The sequence below is a fragment of the Hemiscyllium ocellatum genome, chromosome 19 (genome assembly GCF_020745735.1).
Source record: "Hemiscyllium ocellatum isolate sHemOce1 chromosome 19, sHemOce1.pat.X.cur, whole genome shotgun sequence".
In the NCBI taxonomy this organism is placed as follows: domain Eukaryota; kingdom Metazoa; phylum Chordata; class Chondrichthyes; order Orectolobiformes; family Hemiscylliidae; genus Hemiscyllium; species Hemiscyllium ocellatum.
Genome location: NC_083419.1, coordinates 47930085 through 47956236, shown reverse-complemented (window position 1 = coordinate 47956236; position 26152 = coordinate 47930085). Strand labels below are relative to the sequence as shown.

The window sequence follows — 26152 nt, the reverse complement described above, 5'->3', positions numbered from 1 at the left end:
AAGATTGGGTGACCGCTTTGCAGAACAGCTCCAGTCTGTGCATAAGCATGACCTCAACCTTCCCATATCCGGTCATTTTAACACAGCATCTTGCTCACATATTCACTAGTCTGTCCTCGGCATCTGCAGTGCTCCAGCGAATCCTGGTGCAAACTGGAGGAAGAATATCTTATCTTCAGACTAGGCACTTTACAATCTTCTGAACTTAATATTGCATTCAACACCACTCCTTCCTTTTCTTTCAGTTCTACTTGTTACATTCTCTGTCACCATGTTCTTCACCACTACACCCCCCCCCCCACCCCCAACCCAATGTGGCTATCTGTTCTTTCAAGTCTGGTAGTCAGGCCCACCAAAGCTCAGTCATTCTTACATTCCAATCACTTAACCTGAACTATCAACATTTTTTTTCCCAGTACTCTACACTCACCATTCCCCAATCATAGCATAAATGCTGACCCCTCCATACATGGCAGTGCAGTAGACATTGTTTATTTGGAGGCAAAAGTGAGGACTGCAGGTGCTGGAGATCAGAGTCTAGATTAGAGTGGCGCTGGAAAAGCACAGCAGGTCAGGCAGCATCCGAGGAGCAAGAAAATTGATGTTTCGGAAAAAAACCTTCATTTATTTGGATTTTAGTAAAGCCTTTGACAAGCTTCTGCGCGGTAAACTAATTGGTAAAGTTAGGTCAGATGGGATTCAGGGTGAGTTGCCAAATTAATACAAAATTAGTTTAAAGACAGAAGACAAAGAATAATAGTGGCGGTTTGCTTTTCAGTCTGGAGGACTGCAATGAGTGGTGTTTCCACAGGGATCGGTTCTGGGTCCTTTTTTGTTTGTCATTTATATAAATGATTTGAATGAGAATTTAGGAGACATGGTTAGTAAGTTTGCAGACAACATTAAAATTGGTGGCAAAGAAGGTAGTGAAGAAGGGAACTTTGATCAATTGGGTTAACCGTCTGAAAAATGGCAAGTGTAGTTCAATCTGGATAATTGCAAGCATTGCATTGTGTTACAACAAACAAGCTTATACAATTAATGGTAGGGTCTTTGGTAGTGTAGAACTGAGGGACCTAGGGGTGCAAGTACAGAATTCTTTGAAGTCTTCGTCACAAAGACAGGATGATTAAAAAGGCATTTGGCAAGCTTACCTTCATTGCTCAGTCCTGACAGCTCTGACTGAAGATCTATCTGAGGAAAGTACGATGAATAGATGCACTGACAGCAGATATGTTTTTGGGGTCATCCATGATTGCATGACTTCTTAGAGAAGATGGAGGTATGTGACCTCCATTGGAAGCTGCAGACAGCAGAATGTACATGATGGGATACCTGAGACCAAAATGAAATTTTGCGAATGGAGATAAGATGAGTGAAAAGACACACTGAATCTAAGGACAGAATGGGTAGGTTGTGGCCCCAGAGAGTATGCAACAGAATCTACCCATTGTTTATCTTGGAAAACAACACTTTTGGAGGAACACCATGCATAGTTGCCTGGTGTGCAGCTGGTAGCGGCCAGGAATAGATAAGAATAGATAAGATAACTATGCCCAATTTAACAATAATAGTGCAGTAAAAATTAAAATTGCAAACAAGCAAAGAACCAAGAAGTTTTGGGAGCACCTCCAAAAACATTTCATTGGGCCCTGCCCCTAGCTGAGGTCTCATATCCCATTTAGTCATGTTAGACCAGTTCACCTGATAGCCTTTTTTTTCATTTTAGTTCATTTTATCTTCCTCTTTTAGAGAATTACTTTCACCCTCTCCATGTAAAATGGTCTCTCATATCTTTCACATTATTCTATTGCTTCTCCTGGTCATTTCTTCCCTTTCTTCCATGACAAGATGTCAATTATGGTTCCCAACAATGCTGACATTACAGAATCCTTTGAGGTCAAGACATGGGTCAATCAGCATGTGCCATCAACCTCACCCTTCTTCTATCTTCACTGCCACCAACTTCAGTTTGTCAAGAACATGTTTCCTAGTGAAGTGTGGACACTGTGTGAATTGGTGAAAAACTTCTCAACCTCAACCAGTTGAAATCCAAGAAGAAAACAACATCAGCCTCACTGGTGGAATGTCAGTGTGTGATGACAATATCATCTCTGCTCTCTCAGAAGAGAATCTTCAAACTTCATCTAACACCTTTGGAGAAGCAAACTGAAGAATTGGTCTCAGCTTAACCTCAAGAAGACTCAAATCTTTCACCAACCTGTCCTAGGTTGGAGCCCTAGCAAAACTGGAATCAATGGGTATTAGGGGAAAACTCTCTGGTGATTGGAGTCATACCTGACAAAGGAAGATGGTCATGCTTGTTGGAGATCAGTCATCTCAGCTGCAGGAGTTTCTCAGGGTAGTGTCCGATGCTCAACCATCTTCTGCTGCTTCATCAATGACCTTCCATCCATCATAAGGTCAGAAGTGGGGATGTTCGTCGATGATTGCACAATGTTCAGTACATTCATGACTCCTCAAAAACTGAAGCAGTCCATGTTCAAATGCAACAAGATCTGGATATTATCCAGACTTGGGGTCATAAGTGTGAGTAACATTCACACCGCACAAATGCTAGGCTATGACCATCACGAATAGAGACAATCTAACTACAGGCCCTTGACATTCAACTGTGTTACCATCACTGAATCCCCCACTATCAACATCCTAGGGGTTATCATTGACCAGAAACTCAATTGCACTCACCACATAAATACAGTGGCTACAAGAACAGGTCAGAGGCTAGAAATACTGCAACAAGTAACTCACCTCCTGACTCCACAAAGCCTGCGCACTACCTACAATGCATAAATGAGGAATATGATGGAATAATCCCCACTTGCACGGATGAACACAGCCCCAACAACACTCAAAAAACTTAAGAGCATCCAGGACAAAACAGCCCACTTGATTGACACCAAATCCACAAGCATCCACTCACTCCACTATCAACGCTGAGTAGCAGCAGTGTGTACCATCTACAAGATGCACTCAGAAATTCACCAAACATCCTCAAGCAGCACCTTCCAAACTCATAACCACTTCCATCTAGAAGGACAATGGCAGCAGATATAGGGGAACACCACCAACTTCAACTTCATCTCCAAATCACTCACCATCCTGACTTGGAATTATATCACCATTCCTTCACTGTCACTGGGTCAAAATTCTGGAAATTGTTCCATTCTGGTATTGTGGGTCAACCCCACAGCAAGTGGACTACAGCATTTCAAGAAGGCAGCTCACTATCAACCCCTCAAGGGCAACTAGGGACAGGCATTAAATGCTGGCCAGCCAGAGATGCCCACATCCCATAAATGAAGAAATAAAAGAATAAATATAAAGGTCAAGTTCTGGTCCAATATCAAATGGAGAAACCCTCCCAAACCTGGAACATTTTCCCTAACTGGGAAGCAACTTCTCAACTAAGGTTGACATTAATGTGGAGATTCAACATCACATCCAAACTGTGAGTGCTATCTTCAGATGCTGTAGAATAAGAATGTGACTTTCATGCTGATACCAAAATGCTTATGTAGAAGTCAGTCAACCTTCTGACTCTTCTGTGTGACTCCGAAACTTGTATTACAAGTAAATGCCATGTCAAGGCCTTGAAAAGTACCATCAACACTTTTTGAAATAGATTCTCAGCATCAGCTAGGAGGAGAGACGTACTAACATCAGCATTGTTGAAGCAGCTGATAGCACCAGCATTGAAGCCATGAAATATCCAAAACCAATTCTGCCGAAGCTGCCATGTGCTTAGAACGTCCGAGTTATGACTTCCAAAGCAAATCATCTTTAGCCAACTGTAGAAAACCAGTCCAACAAAAGAAGGACAAAAAAGGGTGTTTCAAAGACTCCCTGAAACTTAACTCAAAAAATACAACACAGATGTCAATGTGTGGGAGATCGTCATTCAGAAAAATACAACTTGGGGGAAGCCACTGCATGAAGGGACACAATTCTTTGAGAACACCTATCAGCAAGACAAAATATGGAATAGGAACCAGAAAAAGAATGCCAACAATCTCAAGACCAAGGACCAATTCCACTTCCTGGAAACACATGAGAAATGTGCTATTGGAGATGCATGTCTAGAATTGGGCTTATCAGCCACAAAGACGCACAGAACCCATGATCAGTGACATGGAATTTCCTAGGTGGGCAATTATACTCATTAGCGAGTGATTATTGACGACAACAATTTAGTCTGCAATGGTAGCTTTTAAATTTATGAAAGGTGGTTCTAAAGCTCAAGATATCCATTACTTTGTCAGTTTTACCTTGGGTGCTGTCATGATCACACATTGAAGATAATTTTTGTGAATACTATGCACATTCGAAACTGTGCTTTAAACCATTCATCAATGATTTGACATCTATTAGATTCATATCCACAACTTTGCTTTCTCAAAAAGAATTGAGTGCACTGATGACTGATAGAACCATAAGCATTAAAGTTGGAGTCATCTTTTCCCTACGCTGTCTAAATATGAAAATTCATTTCATGTAATTGAAGACATTTTATGAATAGGCAGGATGAATGGAGATGTGCAATATGATCTAATCTCTAAACCAAAGCATATAGAATGGAAAGAAAAGTGAAACCTGTGCCTGGTTAAAATCTTTTGTTGCCACAGTAATTGCTCTCTTCATATCTTCTTCCATTTGTTGAAGTTCACAAGCTCTTTGGTCCTGAGCTATCCTATATTTATTATACAGGCTATCTGAAAAAAATAACACATTATACAAAATATAAGCTTAAACAAGTTATTATGAAACTTCAAATTTTACTGTTAATTGTTTGATAATACAGAATGTAAAATTGTTAAAAAGAAAGACAAATCTGAAGTTTTTATCTTAAATTCAGCAGGATTGGTTGCAAAAAAATGAGTTCTGAAAGGGAACACCAATTTATACAGCACTAATTGCTTGACAATGGTTGACATGGAGATGCAGCAGGAAATGTTAACATATGACTTATGTGGGGAGACATTTCTTCACTCAGAGCTAAGAGCATTTAGAAGATTCATATTGAGTCTTCTAAGCAGTCTTAGAGTCAAAGAGATGTACAGTACAGAAGCAGACCCTTCAGTCCAACTCATCCATGCCAACGAGATATTCTTCTAAACCCTTCCTATTCATATACCCATCCAGATGCCATTTAAATGTAATTGCACCACTTCCTCCGCTCATTCCATACACACATCATCCTCTGTATGGTGAAGTTGCCCCTCAGGTCCCTTTTAAATCTTCCCCCTCTTACCTTAAACCTATGCCCTCTAGTTTTGGATTCTGCTGGCCTAGAGAAAAAATCCTGACTATTCACTCTATCCATGCCCTTCATGATTTTATAACCTTCTATATGGTCACCCTACTGCGGTATTAGATGCCCCAGTGTTGAGTATATTTAAGCCTCATTCAGACAGATGTTGCTCTCTCAAGGAATCAAGAGATGTTGGAAGCGGGCATTAAAGTTGAAGCAGAATAGCTGGCTCATAGAGGCCATATGTTCTACATATGCTTCTGTTTCTTACATTCTTAAGTTCCATGAGTGCTCTAAGTAGCACTATTCCTTCCACCAACAACAAAAATACACTGATGTCTGTGGAATCTTGCTTTTCCATTCAACTTTATTATAGCTGTGACTATAATCCATCACAATTTGTTCTTTGTAAAATTATTTAAGGTATTTTAGAAACATAGGTAAAACTACATAATTGCTAGTTTTTTCTTCCAAAGGTTGTCCCCTTAGCAGTCTTTCAATGAAATTGTTAGCTTACTGTCACTATGTTTTGGGAAAGTTTTGTAGCAGATCTTCAGTTATAGAGTCATACAGATGTACAGCACGGAAACTAGTCTAGTCTCATTTGCCAGCATTTGACCCACATCCCTGTAAACCTTTTCTATTCTTATATCCATTCAGATGCCTTTTAAAAGTTGTAATTGTACTAGCCTCCACCACTTCCTCTGGCAACTCATTCCATACATGCACCACCCTCTGTGTGAAAACGTTGCCCCTTAGGTTGTGTTTAAATCTTTCCCCACTCACCCTAAACCTATGCCCTTTAGAGCCACCCCAGGTAAAAGACCTTGTCTATTTACCCTATCCATGCCAATCATGATTTCATAAACTTCTACAAGGTCATCCGGAAGCCTCCCGACACTAAACAGCCCCGGCTTACTCAGCCTCTTCCTAGAGCACAACCCCTCCAGCCCTTGCAACATCCATGTAAATCTTTTCTGAACTTTTTCAAGTTTCACAACATCCTTCCTATAGGAGGGAAACCAGAATTGCACACAATATTCTGTAAGTGGCCTAACCAATGTCCTGTACAGCCACAATTTGACCTCCCAACTCTTATACTCAATGCTTTGACCAATAAAGGAAAGCATACCAAATGTCTTTTACAATATCCTATCCACCTGTGACTCCACTTTAAAGGAACTATGAACCTGTACTTACGAAGAACTGTGTACCCAAATTTCAAATCCATCTATGATCATTCAAATCATTGGAAAAGAAGATTTCTTTTCATCAGTTTGGACTGGACTTGAAACAGCATCTGAAGTTGAACAAAAATAGATGCTAACCTACAAGTAAATGCAAAATACTGCAATATGGGAAATTAGAACTCTGTGACTTTTCATCAGAACTCCAATGACTACGGGAAAGCAGACTAGCCTGGCTAAAAGCTGTGATCTGGGACCATAGGACATAGGACTATAAGACATAGGACATCATGATCTTCATGGCTTAGCTAATAACCCTCAACTCCACTTTCCTGCCTTTTCCATATAATCTTTGATTCCATACTGGTTGAAAATATGTCTAACTTAATCACCCAGCCCAAAGAGGCATTGGCAGTTAAGGATTCTACAGACGCACTAACCTCTGTGAGAATAATTTCTTCCTCGAGCCTATCTTAAATAAACAGTCCCTTACTGAGATTATGCTCCTTGGTCCTAGACTTTCCAACAAAGGGGAAACAACCTTTCAGTATTCACTCTGTCAAGTCTCCGAAGAATCTTGTTTGTTTCTACAATGTCGCCTCTCATTCTTCTGAATTCCAATGAGTCTCAACCCAACCTACTCAACCTCGTCTCATAAGACAGCACCTCCAGACTTTGTGTCAGCTTGGTGAACCTTCTCAGTACTGCCCGGATATGTTCGCTTAGATAAGAAGCCAACAACTGTTCTATCTGTGGTCTGATTAGTTCCTTGTATGGCTTTAACAGAACCTCTCTACTTTCATAGTCCACTCCATTTGAAATAAGAGCCAATATTCCAATTGCATTCCCTATTATTCTCTTAACTTGGATACTAGCTTTGAGATCTAAATTCCCTGGTTCTGTAGCTTTGCGCAGTCTTTCTCCATTTAAATAATATTCAGCTTCTCTATTCTTTCTACCAAAGTGCATAATCTCACATATTCTCACATTATATTCCATCTGTCAAGTTTTTGCTTACTTGCCTAAACCTGTCTATATCCCTCTGAAGTCCCTTTGTGTCATCCCTTTGGGGCGGCACAGTAGCTCAGAGGTTAGTACTGCAGCCTCTGAGTGCCAGGGACCCAGGTTTGATTCTAGCCTAAGGAGACTACCTGTTTGGAGTTTGCATATTCTCCCCATGTTTGTGTGGGTTTCCTCCAGGTGCTCTGGTTTTGTCCCACAGTCCAAAGATGTGCAGGTCAGGTCGATGGCCATGTTAAATTGCCCATTGTGTTAGGTGCGTTAGTCAGAGGGAAATGGGTCTGGATTGGGTTACTCTTCAGAGGATCGGTATGGACTTGTTGGGCTGAAGGGCCTGTTTCCACACCATAGGAATCTAATCTCTCTCATTCTCATTATTTGCCTTCCCATCTATTTTTGTGTTATCAGCAAACTTGGCTATAATAGTCACTTGCCTCATCCAAGTTAGTATATACTGTAAATAATTGTGGTCTTAACTGTGATTGCTGAGGCAATCCACTAGTTATGGGTTGTCATCCTGAAAATGGTTCTTTTATCCCACCTCTGTTTTCTATTTGTTAGCTAATCTTCTATCCATGCTAATTTACTACTTCTAAAACCATTATTTTGTCAAATAAATTGCTCTTTATGGTGCAGATTATAATAAAATATTTCCTCTAATTAGCACCTTGCTTACCTATTGTCTTTGGGATTCTTCTCATGTCCATCACTGTGAAGATTGATCTAGATCAGGCTTTAAATTAATTACTCAGGGGTGAGGTTGGAGACACCTTTTTCAAGAAGGCACAAGATAAAAAGTAGCAAACTATAAGCCAGTAAATCTGACATCTGTTGCTGAGAAAATTCCAGAGTCCAATTATTAAGGTAGAAATAGTGGCACTTTTATATTTATTTATTTGCTTGGAGGTGGGTGTTGCTTGCTGGTCAGCATTTATTGCCCTCCCCCAGTTGTCCTTGAGAAGGAAGTGGTATGTGGCCTTCTTTGAACCACTGCAATCCATTTACTATTGGTTAACCTTCAATACCCATAGGGAGGAAATTCCAGGATTTTAATCCAGTGACAGTAAAGGAATAGCGGTACATTATCAAGACAGATTGATTTCTAATTTAGTTATATGGATTAGCCAGAACACCATCCCAGCATGGTTCCAATGGGGTGCCAGAATCCCATAAATTGGAACCCATTTCTGTCCCACAAATCTTTGAGCCATTATTTACCACTCTAACCTTAATTATTCTATTCCTATTTGCATGTGGCTCAGGTGATAATTTGGAGGTTCTTAACTTTCTAGTTTGGCTTTTCAATTTAGCCTGAGCTGCTCATAATCCCTCTTTCCTAGTCCTACTTATGTTATTATGTGGATAACAGGATTCTTTCCTTCCTGCTCAAAGTATCTCTTCAACCCAGATGAAATGTTCTCAACTTTGTAATCAGATGTGCAAAACAGTCTTTGGAATCTCTGACTTTGTTACAGAGAACAATGTCTATTGCCCTAACTATGCATACTTTAGTCTCCATTTGTGTACTCCATGTTGGGTATTTGTAAGTGCTGTTAGTTTCAGTTTAAAATGAGAGGATACTTATTTTTCCATATGGAGCCATAGAGATGCACAGCATGGAAACAGACCCCTCAGTCCAACTCAACTAGGTCATCCAGATATTCTAAATTAATCTAGCACCATTTGCCAGCACTTGGCCCTCTAAACCCTTCCTATTCATATACCCATCCACATGCCTTTTAAATGTTGTAATTGTACCAGCCTCCACTACTTACTCTGGCAGCTCATTCCATTAACATACCACGCTCTGTGTGAAAAAGGTTGCCCCTTAGGTCACTTTTAAATCTTTCCCCTCTCACTCTAAACCCATGCCCTCCAGTTCTGGACTCACCCATCCCAAGTAAAAGACCTTGACTATTTTACCCTATCCATGCCCTTCATGATTTTATAAGATCAACCCTCAGCCTCCGATGCTCCAGGTAAAACAGCCCCAGCCTATTCAGCCTCTCCCTATAACTCAAACCTTCCAACAGTGGCAACAGCCTTGTAATTCTTTTCTGAACCCTTTCAGGTTTCACAACATTCAGGAGGGAGACCAGATATTGCACACAATATTCCAAAAGTGGCTGAACCAATGTCCTGTACAGCGACAACATGACCTCTCAACTCTGATACTCAGTGCCCTAACCAATAAAGAAAATGCCTTCTTCACAATCCTATCTACCTGCAACTCTATTTTCAAGGAACTATGAACCTACACTCCAAGGTCTCTTTGTTCAGCAACATTCCGCAGGATCTTACCATTAAATGTAGAAGTCTTGCCCTGATTTGCCTTTCTAAAATGCAGCACCTCACACTTATCTAAATTAAACACCATCTGCCACTCCTTGGCCCATTGACCGATCTGATCAAGATCCCACTATACTCTGAGGTAACCTTCTTCACTGCCCACTACCCCTCCAATTTTGATGTCATCTGCAAACTTATTAACTATACCTCCTGCGTTCACATCCAAATCATTTATATAGATGATGAAAAGCAGTGGACCCATCACCGATCCTTGTGGCATACCAGTAGTCACAGGCCTCCAGTCTGAAAAACAACCCCCCAACCACCACCCTGTGTCTTCTACCTTCGAGGTAGTTCTGCATCCAAAGGGGTGGTTCTCCCTGTATTCCATGTGATCTAACCTTGCTAACCAGTCTACCACGAGGAACCTTGACGAAAACTTTACTGTGACCACATCCACTGGTCTGCCCTCATCAATCCTCTTTGTTACTTCTTTAGAAAACTCAGTCAAGTTCCTGAGACATGATTTCCCATGCACAAAGCCATGCTGACTATCCCCAATCAGCCTTTGCCTTTCCAAATAAATGTAAATCCTGTCCCTCAGGATTCCCTCCAACAATTTGCCCATCACTGATGTCAGGTTCACCAGTCTACTGTTCCCTAGCTTTTCCTTACTATTTTTTTAAAATAGTGGCATCACGCTAGCCAACTTCCAGCCTCAACACCATGGCACTCCCAGTCTATGTTTGGAAAGCTAAGATTCCCTACCATAAAGCACCTTATTATTCCTACCGGTAACTGAGATCTCCTTACAAATTTGTTTCTCAATTTCCTGCTGACTATTGGGGGCTCTATAGTATAATCCCAATAAAGTGATCATCTCTTTCTTATTCCTCAATTCCATCCAAAGAATTTGGCGGCAGTGGGGAGGGTAGTTAGCGATGCTGGAGTACATAAATCAGGAAAAACAAAGAAAATTAACCGGGGGCAACAGCGGCAGGAGCGGGGAGGTGTGAAAACTGAGTGGTCCGGCTGTTGCGAACGGTTTAGAGTTTTGTTTTGTGACCCAAATAACTTCCCTGGACTTATTACCAGGAATATCCTCACTAGGTACAGCTGTCATGATATCCCTTATCAAAAACACCACTCCCTCTCCTCTCTTGCCTCCCTTTCTATGTATTCTAAAGCATTTGTATCCTGGAGCATAAGTTGCCACTCCTATCCATCCCTGAGCCACACCTCTGTAATTGCTACAATATCCCAGTCCCATGTTCCTAATCATGCCCTGAGTTTATCCACCTTCCCTATTTAGCTTCTTGCGTTGAAATTAATGCAGTTTAATTTATCAATCCTACCATTCTCTGTTTTTTTTCCCTCCTGCCCTGACTGTTTGACTTGCTCCTTTTCCCAACTGTACTCATCTCAGATAGCACAATATCAAATATCCCTGCCAGTATATTACTCCCTTCCAATCCAATTGAATCTTTTCTTCTTATACAGGTCACTTATACCCCAAAAGAAAGTTCAATGATTCAAAAATGTGAACCCTTCCTCCAAGTGCTCCGGTTTCCTCTCACAGTCCAAAGATGTGCAGAGCAGGTGAATTGGCTATGCGAAATTGCCCATAGTGTTAGGTGCATTAGGCAGAAGGAAATGGGTCTGGATGGGTTACTCTCCGGAGGGTCGGTGTGGACTGGTTGGGCTGAAGGGCCTGTTATTACACTGTAGGGAATCTAATCTAATCTAATTACTTGCACCAACGCCTTAGCCACACATTCATCTGCGCTATCCACCTATTCCTACCCTCACAAGCTGGTACCATGTTTTCTGATTTGAAAATCCACTTGTTTGGACAGAAATAGCACAATATTCCAGCTATTCAAGTTGTTAATTGACTAGAAGACTTCGCCATTTTTAAATTTGGGAGAAAAGGTAACTTTGAATTTGTACAGTTCTGCCCGAGGTAGCTATAGTGCAAATAAAAGCTATTTCTCCATAGCCAGAGTCTAAGTAACCTCTTGAACAATTGGTTATTTGATAATAGGCAGTAATATCTATCATAAGGTTGAGTTTTACTTTTTAATACGACTAACTTGCAAAGTTCTGGTCTTCCAAAGCATTCTTCAAATCTTTCTGCTGTGCAAGTAACCACTCCCTGGTTTGTTCCTGTTGACGTTTAATCCGTTCTTGTCGTTGTAAATCTTCCCCAGGTAGCTTCTGTATACTGGATACAGTGCAACGAGGATCAGTATCTGAAATTCGGGGAGGAACATCTTTTTTTAAAGCTTGTGGATCATTCAGATCAAATTCACGACGTGTTTCAGGTTTCTGGTAGCATATACGAAATTCACCAATAGCCTTGTTTAAATTCTTCACATCACGCTTGTGCCGAGCATCCAGGAGGCACATTGTTTGGTCATGGCGAATCAAATCCTTAGCTACAAAAAAAAATGAGAGAAGCAATGAGACATCGCATATACATTTTGTCTGTTGCCTCTGGAAATATTTGGAAAATCAGCAAGATACAAAAAGCACCTTTTGCCAAGATGCTAAAAAATAATATATTTTGCAACTAAGGTATTTTTATAATTCCCTGACTTGACACCTGCACAATGTAAACAATCTTTTAGATTTTAAGTTAATGAGGCAGGGTTAATTAGCAATCTCAAAATAAAAGAGCCACTTGGAAAACATCATATAATTGATTCCATGTTATGTTTGAAAGAGAAATTCTCCATTCCAAATGGAAATCTTAAAATTAATTGCACGGGTATTGATTGGGAAAATAGGCTAATAAATATAATGATAATGAAGAGGAAATGTTGAGAGAAACAATTCAAAATGCTCATTTCATTAGAAACAGAACCTTTGACAGAAAGATCACCTGAGGTTTACTTAGGAAATAAGGGCAGTAACAGATTAAAGGAAGCGGTTTGTAGTAAACCCAAGGGTTGGGAGTGCTTTGGAAACCAACACGAAAAACTTAATTAAACAGGAAATATAAAACATGACAGTAAATTTGCTAGGAAAACACCACCTGTTATAATTGCTTTTATATGAATGTAAAAAGCAGAGCAGCTAAAGTAATGTTGGTGCCTTGGAAACAGAATCAGGAGTTATAATGAATGTATTGAATAAACACTGAGAGTAGACCTTTAACATTTTCTTGCCAAAGTACAAGTTGGATCCAATTCTTGGAGGTTTTTTTTTACCATGAGTCCCAGCATGTTTTCTTGCCATGTCATACCAAACTCACCTGCTTAACTATCTACCCCTTTCTTATGGCATTTGGCACATTTGAGTCTGGCCCTTTTGAGCCCATTTGTATTTCCCAAATAACTCACCAGTCAGTGGATATCCCCTGAAAACCAGCATCCCTTGCCATCTTTAAAGGTCACTCTGCAACTGGATAAGCATTGGCATGCCAAGGCTGCCATGTTCGATCAAGAAGGTATCAGAAAAGCAGAAGATAGCAGCGGGATTCTCCAATGGGGATTTGGAGATTCTGGTTGAAGTGGTGATTAAAAGAAGGAGAGTCCCCTTCCTAGAGGACCAACAGAGGAGCACCTCACCACCATACCCTGCTAGGCTGGTGCAAGTGGAACATTGCCATCTTCACACAGTGGAAGAATAGGCAGCAGTGCCTTAAGAAGGTCAATGATTTTCTTCACCAGAGTAAGTGCCATCCTTTCTGCTATTTGGCACCCACTCTATCTTTGGTACTGCAGCCAATTCCACTAATGCTCCCCTCACTATTGCCTGCAACATCCTATCCCACCTGTTCTAAGCCCCCCAAACTTCCCAGACTTCCTGTGTGCTCTCTCTGCAGCCTACTTAGTCATTTCGTCCACAAACACCAGTAGATGCCATCCACTTTCATCCCACTTAATTCCTTCCTTTCTTCTCGTACAGAAGACACCCATTACAGGTCAGAGATAGCCCAAGTAGATGGAGGTGTGCTTGACATTAACAAATTTCTCATCCCTTATGAGAGAGAATCCTGGCCCTTGCAGGAGAGGACTGGGACCACTACTGTGGGGATGCTGAAATATCCATTCAACCAACTACCAACCAAGTACTGCTCTCCATGGTCACTCTCACAGTAACCCAGTGTCAGCTGCATACATTGTACACCATTTCTAACCACTTGCCATGGCACCCCTCTCTTTTGATTTGCAGATACTGCTGCAAGTCCACCATCACTGTGGTGAAAAGCCATCTCCTGGCTTCTAAGAACCAGAGTATAGAGGTCTCAGAGAAAATACTAGCAAGACTGTTTCTTATTGTGTCCACTGGCTTAGATGCTGAAACCTTGGTGTGAACATCAGGCTTAAAAATTATTTGAGCACTATCTGGCGAGAACCTTACTGTGACAGCTGCACAGCTGGCTGAGGATACAAAGCCCCAGTCCCAGCCCTCTGAGGCTCTGCAGGGCAATCAGGCAACCATGCCTGTTCAGTCCCAGGCACAGGACTCTATAGTGTCAGCATAGATGGATTTAAACCACGCAAAAAGGAAGAAACATGAGAGGCAGCAAGGTATGTAGGATACAATGGCTTTCAGAAGGTACGCCAGTACAAGAAGAAGACCTGGCATCGAGGAGGCTCAACCGAAGTAACTATAAGATCTCCTGGAATGTTCAAGGCCACAGCTGGTGCCTGGGAACCCACCAGGAGCACACACTTACCTTTCAGAGCAGCAGACTTCCTTCACCAACACACAGGATTGAGCCGGAGCAGCCACTTACACAGGAAATGTGGGAGATGTGCTGGACATCAGGAGAGACTAAAACTTTAGTGTTCAAGTCTCTTGACTTGAGCTAGACTCGTCTTCTGAAGGGAAGTGAGAGATTGCTTCATGTTCTGCTTCACAGAGAGATGCCTACGCTTCAACACCTGACTGTGCTTCACAACCAGAGGGTTTCTCAGTTCCTTGAATGGACCGCTTGGCATCATTGGATAAGGCTAGGAGCACTGGGGTCTGCTTCCTGATCGACACCTTCAAATGCTCACAATCATGGCAAGTTACTGCTCACTTTATCTTACAATGCCATTCATACTACCTACCGCATGAGTTCACCTCTGCTATCCTGACAGTGGTCTACATCCCATCTCTTGCGGACCCAAATGTATACTTGATGTAGCATACAATGCTACAAACAATCTTGAGACTGAATACCCCGAAGTTTTGTTCATCATAGCCAGTGACTTCAATCAGGCCAACCTCAAGAATATGCTACTCAAATGCCATCAACATGTTTCCTGTTCTACCAGAGGTATAAACATTCTTGCCCATTGCTGCACAATGACTAAAAATGACTACTGCTCCATACACCATCCATACTTTGGAAAAGCAGATCACAATGCTGTGCTCCACCTCCTGGCTTACAAGCAAAAATTGAAGTGATGGCCCAGCACAGAAAGTAATGCAGTTCAAAGTTTGTGAGAAGATTTGTAGCTCGGGTGCTTGTTGTTGTGGTTCTGTTCACCGAGCTGGGAATTTGTGTTGCAGATGTTTCGTCCCCTGTCTAGGTGACATCCTCAGTGCTTGGGAACCTCCTGTGAAGCGCTTCTTCCTCCGGCATTTGTAATGGTTTGAATCTGGCGCTTTCGGTTGTCAATTCCAGCTGTCCGTTGCAGTGGTCGGTATATTGGGTCCAAACTGATGTGCTCAGAGGACTGGTCCATATTCAAGAACTCAGCGGCCAACCTAAACAGGTGTTCCATTACTGTTTCAGACTTCATTAGTAATTGTGTAGATTACAGCAAGCCGGAGAAGTTAATTCGAATGTTCACCAACCAGAAACCATGGATGAACCAGGAGATCCACTCCCAACTGAAATTCAGGTTTGAAGCATTCAAGTCGGGCAACACTGACCTATACAGGAAATTCTGGTATAACCTTTGTGAGGCTATCAGAGACACCAAGAGGCTATACCAAATGAAGCTTGAGACCCAGACTAACTACAATTACAGCCATTGGTTGTGGTAAGGCTTACACGACATACTGGGTTACAAAACGTTGAACAGAGTTGTGAACAACATCCCCACCTGATGAGTTCAATGCATTCAATGCTCACTTTGAATAGACCGTCAGTGAAATGATGTCATCTATCTCAACAACCTCACGGTAACCACCATAAAAGTCAGATTGGCCTTCTTGCGAGTGAACTCATGGAAAGTGACTGGCCTGGATGGAATTCCCCACCGTGCACTCAGATCCTGTGCAGACCAGCTGGCAGGAGTACTCACAGGCAGCTTTAACCTCTCCTTATTATGATCTGAAGGCCCCACCTGTTTCAAGAAGATTACCATCATTCTGCTGCCAAAGAAAAATCATGCAGTGTATCTAAATGACTATCGCTAGATGGCTCTGATTCCATAATTATGAACAGCTTCAAGAGGTTAGTCATGGCTCACAGTAACTCCAGCCTCCCAGATTGCCTTTATCCTTTACAATTTGGCAAAAGTGAGTACTGCAGATGCTGGAGATTAGAGTCGAGAGTGTGGTGCTGGAAAAGCACAGCAGGTCAGACATGATCAGAGGAGCAGGAAAATCATTGTTTCAGGCAAAAGTCCTTCATCAGGAGCTTTGGGGTGGAGAAATAAATAGGAGGGGGGTGAAGCCGGGTCCGTTTGGAGGTGGCAGAAATGGCAGAGAATGATGCGATGTATACGGAGGTTGGTGGGGTGGAAGGTGAGGACCCAGGGGTTCTGTCCTTGTTGCGGTTAGAGGGGTAGGGTTGGAGGGCAAAGGTGCAGGAAGTGGATGAGATGCCCTGGAGGGCATCATCAACCACATGGGAGGGGAAATTGCGGTCTTTAAAGAAGGAGGCCATTTAGTGTGTTCTGTGAGGGAACTGGTCCTCCTGGGAGCAGATGCGGTGGAGGCAGTTAGGAGCCACCACCTACAAATGGACCCCACCACCAGAGATTTGTTTCCCTCCCTACCCCATACGCTTTCCATTAAGACTGCCTCTGAGACTATCTCGTCAGGTCCACGTCCCCAAGCAACCCACCCTCCCCTCCTGGGACCTTCACCTGCCATCGCAGGAATCGTAAAACCTGCATCCACGTTTCAACCCGTCACCATCGTCCGAGGCCCCAAAGGAGCCTTCCACATCCATCAAAGTTTCACCTGCACTTCCACACATGTCATTTACTATATCTGTTGCTTCTGATGCAGTCCCCTCTACATTGGGGAGACAGGACGCATACTCGCAGAGTGCTTCAGAAAACATATCCGTGACACCAGCACCAACCTACCGCACCGCCCTCTGGCTGAACACTTCAACTCCCCCTCCCACTCTGCCAAGGACATGCATCGCTACTCCCTTACCACTCAACATCTGGAGGAAGAATGCCTCCAACCCCATGGCAACAATGTGGATTTCACCAGATTCCTCATTTCCCCTCCCCCATCTTACCCCTGTTCCAACCTTCCAGTTCAGCACCATCCTCATGACCTGTCCCATCTATCCACCTTCTTTCCCTCCGTCCTATTACCTTTACCCTCACCTCAATGCATCTATTGCACTCTCAGGTACCAGCCCCTCCCATTTATCTCTCCACTCCCGAGGCTCTTTGCCTCATCTCTGACTTTGTCTATTTATCCTATCCATGCCCCTCATAATTTTGTAAACCTCTATAAGGTCACCCCTCAGCCTCTGACACTCAAGGGAAAACAGTCCCAGCCTGTTCAGCCTCTTTCTATAGTCAAATCCTCCAACCCTGGCAACATCCTTGCAAATCTTTTCTGAACCCTTTCAAGTTTCACAACATCTTTCCGATAGGAAGGAGACCAGAATTGCACGCAATATTCCAACAGTGGCCTGACCAATGTCCTGTACAGTCACAACATGACCTCCCAACTCTTGTACTCAATACTCTGACCAATAAAGGAAAGCGTACCAAACGCCTTCTTCACGATCATATCTACCTGTGACTCCACTTTCAAGGAGCTATGAACCTGCACTCCAAGGTCTCTTTGTTCAGCAACACTCCCTAGGACCTTACCATTAAGTGTATAAGTCCTGCTAAGATTTACTTTCCCAAAATGCAGCACCTCACATTTATCTGAATTAAACTCCATCTGCCACTTCTCAGCCCATTGGCCCATCTAGTCAAAATCCTGTTGTAATCTGAGGTAACCGTCTTTGCTGTCCACTACACCTCCAATTTTGGTGTCATCTGCAAGTGCTCTTGCCAAGACTGCAAGAAACTACAAAGAGTTATGAACACAGTCCTCCATCACGCAAACCAGCCTTCCATCCATTGAGGAGAAAGTGAGGTCTGCAGATGCTGGAGATCAGAGCTGAAAATGTGTTGCTGGAAAAGCGCAGCAGGTCAGGCAGCATCCAAGGAACAGGATATTCGACGTTTCGGGCATAAGCCCTTCTTCCATCCATTGACTCCATCTACACTTTCTGCTGACTTGGGAAAGACCTAGGTCTCAGCTCCATCCTTTATAACTGGATCCTCAACATCCTGACCCATAGACTGCAAACAGTAAGAATAGGCAACAAAACCTCCTCTATCGTAATCCTCAATATTGGTGCCCTGCAAGGCCGTACACTTAGGGGAGAAAGTGAGGACTGCAGTTGCTGGAGATCAGAGCTGAAAATGTGTTGCTGGAAAAGTGCAGCCAGTCAGGCAGCATCCAAAGAGCAGGAAAATCGACGTTTCGGGCATGATTCCTGAAGAAGGGCTCATGCCTGAAACGTCGATTTTCCTGCTCTTTGGATGCTGCCTGACCTGCTGCGCTTTTCCAGCAACACATTTTCAGCTCAAGGCTGTACAACTAGCCTCATACTATACTCCTTATACACTCATGACTGTGTGACCAAATTCTGCCCCAACTCCATTTATAAGCTTGCTAACGATACCACCATTGCATTTTGGATGTCAAGCAATGACAAGACAGAATACAGGAAAGAGATTGAATGCTTAGCGGAATGGTGTAAAGCTGAAAATGTGTTGCTGGAAAAGCGCAGCAGGTCAGGCAGCATCCAAGGAACAGGAGAATCAACGTTTCGGGCATAAGCCCTTCTTCAGGAATTGGCTTATGCCCGAAACGTCGATTCTCCTGTTCCTTGGATGCTGCCTGACCTGCTGTGTTTTTCCAGCAACACATTTTCAGCTGTGATCTCCAGCATCTGCAGTCCTCACTTTCTCCTCGGAATGGTGTAAAGACAATGATCTCTCCATCAATGTCAGCAATGGTTAAGAGCATCAAGTTCCTGGGTGTGATGATCACCAATCTGTTCTCGTTCACCAATGTGATGGTCAAGAAAGCACAGCATTGCCTCTACTTCCTCAGGAAGTACTACGGGGTGCACACAGAGGGGAGCCGGAAGGTAAGTGGAGACCAGCTTAAATTAACGTTTTTCTTTTTGCAGTCTGTGTTTTTTTTTCAACTAGGAGCGGGAACCCGAAAGTCATCAACAGGGGCTTCTGGGAAGGTAAGAAATTTGATTTAAAAGCGCGTACCTCCGAGGTTTCGACCTCAGTGCTACAGCGGGTGCACAGAGAGGGGAGCTGGAAGGTAAGCGGAGACCAGTTTAAATTAACGTTTTTCTTTTTGCAGTCTGTGTTTTTTTAACTAGGAGCGGGAACCCGGAAGTTGTCATCAGAGGCTTCTGAGAAGGTAAGAAGTTTGAGTGGAGAAGGAACCCGAGACACTGCACGTGTAGTGTTTCCCACCTTCCCTCCTCCTCTAACCTAAAAAAAGGACTCAGTCGGCTGAACAGGTAAGCTACTTAATGTTCTTGTTTTGGAGACTAAATGTAGAGTTATGGCAGTGCAGGCAATGGAATGATCCTCCTGCAAGATGTTTGAGGTAGGGGTGACCACCGATGCTCCTGCCGACTTCACCTGCAGGAAGTGCAGCCAGCTCCAGCTCCTCACAGACCGCGTTAGGGAACTGGAGCTGGAGTTGGATGAACTGAGGATTATTCGAGAGGCTGAGAGGATGATAGATAGAAGCTACAGGGACATAGTTACGCCAGAGAACAGAGGTAGCTGGGTAACAGTTAGATGTGGGAAGGGGAGGAAGCAGGCAGTGCAGGGATCCCCTGTGGTCGTTCCCCTCAACAATAAGTATACCACTTTGGATACTGTTGGGGGGGGACGGCCTAGCAGGGGTAAGCTGAATTGACCGGGTCTCTGGCACGAGGTCCGGCTCTGAGGCCCAGAAAGGAAAGGGGAAGAGGAGGAGAGCGCTAGTTGTAGGAGACTCTATAGTTAGAAGGACAGACAGGCGGTTCTGTGGACATGGGCGAGACTCTCGGATGGTTTGTTGCCTCCCGGGTGCCAGGGTCCGAGACGTCTCGGACCGTGTCTTCAGAATCCTTAAGGGGGAGGGTGTGCAGCCAGAAGTTGTGGTGCACATTGGCACCAACGACATAGGTAGGAAGAGGGGTGGGGATGTCATTCAGGAGCTCAGGGAGTTAGGATGGAAGCTAAAAGCTAGGACGGACAGAGTCATCATCTCTGGGTTGTTGCTGGTGCCACGTGACAGTGAGGCAAGGAATAGGGAGAGAGTGCAGTTGAACACGTGGCTGCAAGGATGGTGTAGGAGGAAGGTCTTCAGGTATTTGGACAATTGGATCAAATTCTGGGGAAGGTGGGACCTGTACAAGCAGGCTGGGTTGCACCTGAACCAGAAGGGCACCAATATCCTGGGAAGTAGGTTTGCTAGCACTCTTCGGGGGGGGGGGGGGGTTGAAACTAATTTGACAGGGGGATGGGATCCAGCAAGTAGGTTAACTGTTTTTTGGGATGTCCAAGAATGTAGGGAGGCTGTGGAGAAGGTAGCACTGACGGGGAATGCTTGCGGACACAGAGATGGGCTCAAGTGTATATACTTCAATGCAAAGAGTATCAGAAATAAGGTGGATGAACTTAAGGCATGGATTGGTACTTGGGACTACGATGTTGTGGACATCACGGAAACGTGGATAGAAGAGGGACAGGAGTGGTTGTTGGAGGTTCCTGGTTACAGATGTTTTGGTAAGATTAGGGAGGGGGGTGGTAAAAAAGGTGGGGGGCTGGCGTTATTAATTAGAAATGGTATAACGGCTGCAGAAAGGCAGTTCGAGGGGGATCTGCCTTTAGAGGTAGTATGGGCTGAACTCAGAAATAGGAAAGGAGCAGTCACCTTGTTGGGTGTTTACTATAGGTCCCCCAATAGCAGCAGAGATGTGGAGAAACAGATTGGGAAATAGATTTTGGAAAAGTGCAGAAGCCACAGGGTAGTAGTCATGGGTGATTTCAACTTCCCAAATATTGATTGGAAGCTCTTTAGATCAAGTAGATTGGACAGGACGGTGTTGCAGTGTGTCCAGGAAGCTTTTCTAACTCAGTATGTAGATTGTCCGACCAGAGGGGAGACCATATTGGATTTGGTACTTGGTAACGAACCAGGACAAGTGATGGGCTTGTTAGTGGGTGAGCATTTTGGTGATGGTGACCACAATTCTGTGACTTTCACCTTGGTTATGGAGAGAGATAGGTGCGTGCAACAGGGCAGGGTTTACAATTGGGGGAAGGGTAAATTGATGCTGCAAGACAGGGTCTGAGGAGCATAAATTGGGAGCACAGGCTGTCAGGGAAGGATGTCGTTGAAATGTAGAACTTTTTCAAGGAACAGATACGACGTGTCCTTGATATGTATGTACCTGTCAGACAGGAAAGAGATGGTCGTGTGAGGGAACCTTGGTTGACGAGGGAGGTTGAATGTCTTGTAAGGAGGAGGAAGGAGGCTTACATAAGGTTGAGGAAACAAGGTTCAGACAGAGCGTTGGAGGGATACAGGATAGCCAGGAGGGAGCAGAAGAAAGGGATTAGGAGAGTTAAGAGAGGGCATGAAAAATCTTTGGCGGGTAGGATCAAGGATAACCCCAAGGCCTTTTATGCGTATGTGAGAAACATGAGAATGACGAGAACGAGGGTAGGTCTGATCAAGGTCAGTAGTGGGAGACTGTGTATTGAGTCGGAAGAGATAGGTCTTGAATGAGTACTTTTCTTCAGTATTTACAAATGAGAGGGACCGTATTGTTGAAGAGGAGAGTATGAAACGGACTGGTAAGCTAGAGGAGATACTTGTTAGGAAGGAAGATGTGTTGGGCATTTTGAAAAACTTGAGGATAGACAAGTCCCCCGGGCCTGACGGGATATATCCTAGGATTATGTGGGAAGTAAGAGAGGAAATTGCAGAACCGTTGGCAATGATCTTTTCATCTTCACTGTCAATGGGGGTGGTGCCAGGGGACTGGAGAGTGGCGAATGTTGTGCCCCTGTTCAAAAAAGGAAATAGGGATAACCCCGGGAATTACAGGCCAGTCAGTCTTACTTCGGTGGTCGGCAAAGTAATGGAAAGGGTACTGAGGGATAGGATAGGATTTACAAGTATCTGGAAAGACACTGCTTGATTAGGGACAGCCAGCACGGATCTGTGATGGATAGGTCTTGCCTTACAAGTCTTATTGAATTCTTTGAGGAGGTGATCAAGCATGTGGATGAGGGTAGAGCAGTGGATGTAGTGTACATGGATTTTAGTAAGGCATTTGATAAGGTTCCCCATGGTAGGCTTATGCGGAAAGTCAGGAGGCATGGGATAGTGGGAAGTTTGGCCAGTTGGATAGAGAACTGGCTAACTGGTTGAAGTCAGAGAGTGGTGGTAGATGGTAAATATTCAGCCTGGAGCCCAGTTACAAGTGGAGTTCCACAGGGATCAGTTCTGGGTCCTCTGCTGTTTGTAATTTTTATTAATGATTTGGAAGAGGGAGTCGAAGGGTGGGTCAGTAAATTTACAGATGATACGAAGATTGGTGGAGTTGTGGATAGTGATGAGGGCTGTTGTCGGCTGCAAAGGGACTTAGATATGATGCAGAGCTGGGCTGATGAGTGGCAGATGGAGTTCAACCCTGTCAAGTGTGAGGTTGTCCATTTTGGAAGGACAAATAAGAATGTGGAATACAGGGTTAACGGTAGGGTTCTTAGTAAGGTGGAGGAGCAGAGGGATCTTGGGGTCTATGTTCATAGATCTTTGAAAGTTGCCACTCAGGTGGATAGAGCTTGTAAGAAGGCCTATGGTGTATTAGTTTTCATTAGCAGAGGGATTCAATTCAAGAGTCGTGAGGTGATATTGCAGCTGTATAGGACCTTGGTAAGGCCACATTTGGAGTACTGTGTGCAGTTCTGGTCGCCTCATTTTAGGAAAGATGTGGAAGCTTTGGAGAGGGTGCAGAGGAGATTCACCAGGATGTTGCCTGGAATGGAAAATAGGTCGTACAAGGATAGGTTGAGAGTGCTAGGCCTTTTCTCATTGGAATGAAGAAGGATGAGGAGTGACTTGATAGAGGTTTATAAGATGATGAGGGGAATAGATAGAGTAGACAGTCACAGACTTTTTCCCCGGGTACAACAGAGTATTACAAGGGGACATAACTTTAAGGTGAAGGGTGGAAGGTATGGGGGGATGTTAGGGGTAGGTTTTTTACCCAGAGAGTGGTGAGGGCATGGAATGCGCTGCCTGTGGGAGAGTGGCAGAGTCAGAATCATTGGTGACCTTTAAGCAGCAATTGGATAGCTACATGGATAGGTACTTTAGCTAGGACAAATGTTCAGCACAACATCGTGGGCTGAAGGGCCTGTTCTGTGCTGTATTGTTCTAAGTTCTATTGTTCTATGTTCTATATTCTATGAAATTTGGCACATCCCCAAAGACTCTTACCAATTTTTATAGGTGCACCATAGAAAGCATCTTACCTCAATGCATCATAGCATGGTATGGCAATTTCTCTGCCCAAGACCGCAAGAAACTACAGAGAGTCAGGAACACAGCCCAGTCCATCACACAAACCAGTCTTCCAGCCATTGACTCCATCTACACTTGCTGCTGACTTGGACAAGCAACCAAGCAATCAAAGACTCCCCTCCCACCCCAGTTATATTGTCTTTCATCTTCTTTCATTGAGTGGAAGCAATAGAAGTTTGAATACATGTATGAACAGATTCGAGAACTGCTTCTTCCCTGTTTTTATCAGACTTCTGAAAGGACCTCTCAAATGTTAATTTTGATCTCCATATCTGCAGCTTCTATGTGGTCATAACACTGCATTCTGCACTCTTTTCTGCTGTCCTGATGCACTTTCTATGGTACGATCTGCCTGTAGAGCATATAAAAGATCATTTCTCACTGTATCTCGGTACATGACTGTGACAATAATAAATCAAACTCAAACTCAAACTTGACTGGGGACCCTACAAGTCTGTACTCTCCAATGTATGGGTCTGTATGTAATGTGAGAATGTTCTGCACAGGCCAGTCAGCATGCCAACACATTGGATTCTATTTGTGGAAGCTGCTGAATTACAGCATTATTAAGATGCTGAAGGCCATTCAGCCTCTCGTGCTTGCTCTATTATATAGAAACAATCTCCAACCTTTTCTCCATATCCCTACACACCACTATTATCAAAAAAAATCCAGTGCACTCTTGAATGCTTCAATTGTACCTGCTTCCACCAAATTTCCAGGCAATGCATTCCATATCCTAACAACATGAAATGTTTTTTCTCACACCATCCTTGTTTTGTTTGCACATCACTTTAAATCCAAGCTCTCTCATCCTTGTTTCTTTAACAGTTTTGCCCTATCTACTCTGTCCAGCTTGCTCATGATTTTGAAAACCTCAGCCTCCTCTCAGTATTCTTTTCTCCGGGGAGAACAGTCCCAACTTCTTCAATCTATCCTCATAACAGAAGTTTCTCATAACTGGAACCGTTCTAATAAATCTTTCCTTCATTCTCTCCAATACATTTTCACTCTTCCTATAATGTGCTACTATGTAATACCCCAGCTGAGGTCCAACAAGTGCCTTGTACAAATTCAACTTCAGAGATCTGTGCAGGATAAAAAATAATTTGAACGAATGTTGGCCATATCCCATGTTGCTCAGACGCCTGTAAGAATCTATGCTGTATATCTGTTTTCACAGTAGAATACTTGAAGTCAAGGATAGCCAAGGAGCCAAAATGAATAAAAACTTAAGGTATTTAATATCAGCCAAGAAAACATACTGAAGAAGTTTAAGAGTCAAAAGTATGACATTCCCAAGACCTGACAGTGAACTTCCTAAGGTTCTAAAAGAGGTATCTGTAGCAATAATGAATGCACTGGCTTTGATTATCAAAATTGCTTACATGTTACAATGGTCCAAGTGGATTGAAAGTTATCAAATCTAACAGTAACATTTAAGAGAAGAGGAAAAAAAACAGGAATTATAGACCAGTTAGCTAGACATTGGCAAAATGTGGTAATCTATTAAGATACACTTGAAACAAATCACAGAAGATCAAATTCAACATGATTTAATAAATGGAAATTGTATCAGACAATTTTAATGGGATCTTCAGGATGTATCTAGTAGAATTGATAAAAGGTAGCCAATATACTTGCATTCAGCATTACACAAAATCTCAATACATAAGTTGAGGGCTCATGGGGTTGGGGTAACATTGCAGTATGAATAAAAGATTAGTTGATGGGCAGGAAGCAAAACGCATGGAAAAACAGATCACTTTCAAAAACAAAAACAGAAATTTCTGGAAAAAACTCAGCAGATCTGGCAGCATCTGTGGAGAGAAAGTAGAGTTATGTTTTGGGTCCAGTAACCCTTCTTCAGAAGTTTCAGGTTAGCAAGCTGTAACTAGTGGAGTGTCACAAGGATCAGCGCTGCTGCTTGAGCTATTTACAATTTGAATTGATAGTTTAGACAAAGATAAAGCAAGTAATGTATCTATATTTGCTAATGATACAAAGCCAGATGAGAATGTAGGCTGTGAGGAGGATACAAAAAAGCTGCAAAGTGATATGTGTAGATTAAACAAGTACAAAACAAGGTGGCATGTGAAGTACGGTATGAAGACATGTAATGATTTACTTAGTACAGGTCATTCTGCAATAACAGATATTTCATTAACAGGAATTCGCTATTGATGAATTGGGGACACTATTTCAAAAGCATGGATTTTTAAAACGTATGGTGGCTGTAACGCGAATACATCACTAACACTTTAAGGGCTAGTTCTAAAGTACAATTTTTCTATTATGTGGCATTTCACACAAATGCGCCCATCGCATTATAAAAGAACTACATGTAATAGGAATAGAAGAGTAGAATATTTTGTGAGACTTGTAAGTCCTTCTGAACATCAGGAATTATGTTTACACATACAAAAAAAAATTACAGGACGTTAGTATGCTGTACAACAAGAAATTGAGAAGGCAAATGCATGTGGCCTTTATTGCAAAGGGATTGGATTAAAAGAATAAGGAAGTCTTATTACAATTCTGTTGAGTTTTTGTGAAGAGTACTGTT

The 26152-nt window shown here is 43.0% G+C and overlaps 1 protein-coding gene across 1 annotated transcript in view; it reads right to left on the bottom strand.

The window, feature by feature from the left end:
• ribc2 (RIB43A domain with coiled-coils 2) overlaps positions 1 to 26152 on the bottom strand; it is a 60250-nt gene that overhangs the window by 18720 nt on the left and 15378 nt on the right. The window contains exons 3-4 of the mRNA XM_060839435.1: positions 11862 to 12206; positions 4615 to 4733 (exon numbers count right to left, since the gene is read on the bottom strand). Of these exons, the coding sequence (XP_060695418.1) occupies positions 4615 to 4733; positions 11862 to 12206 (464 nt within the window). The remainder of the gene's footprint in view (positions 1 to 4614; positions 4734 to 11861; positions 12207 to 26152) is intronic.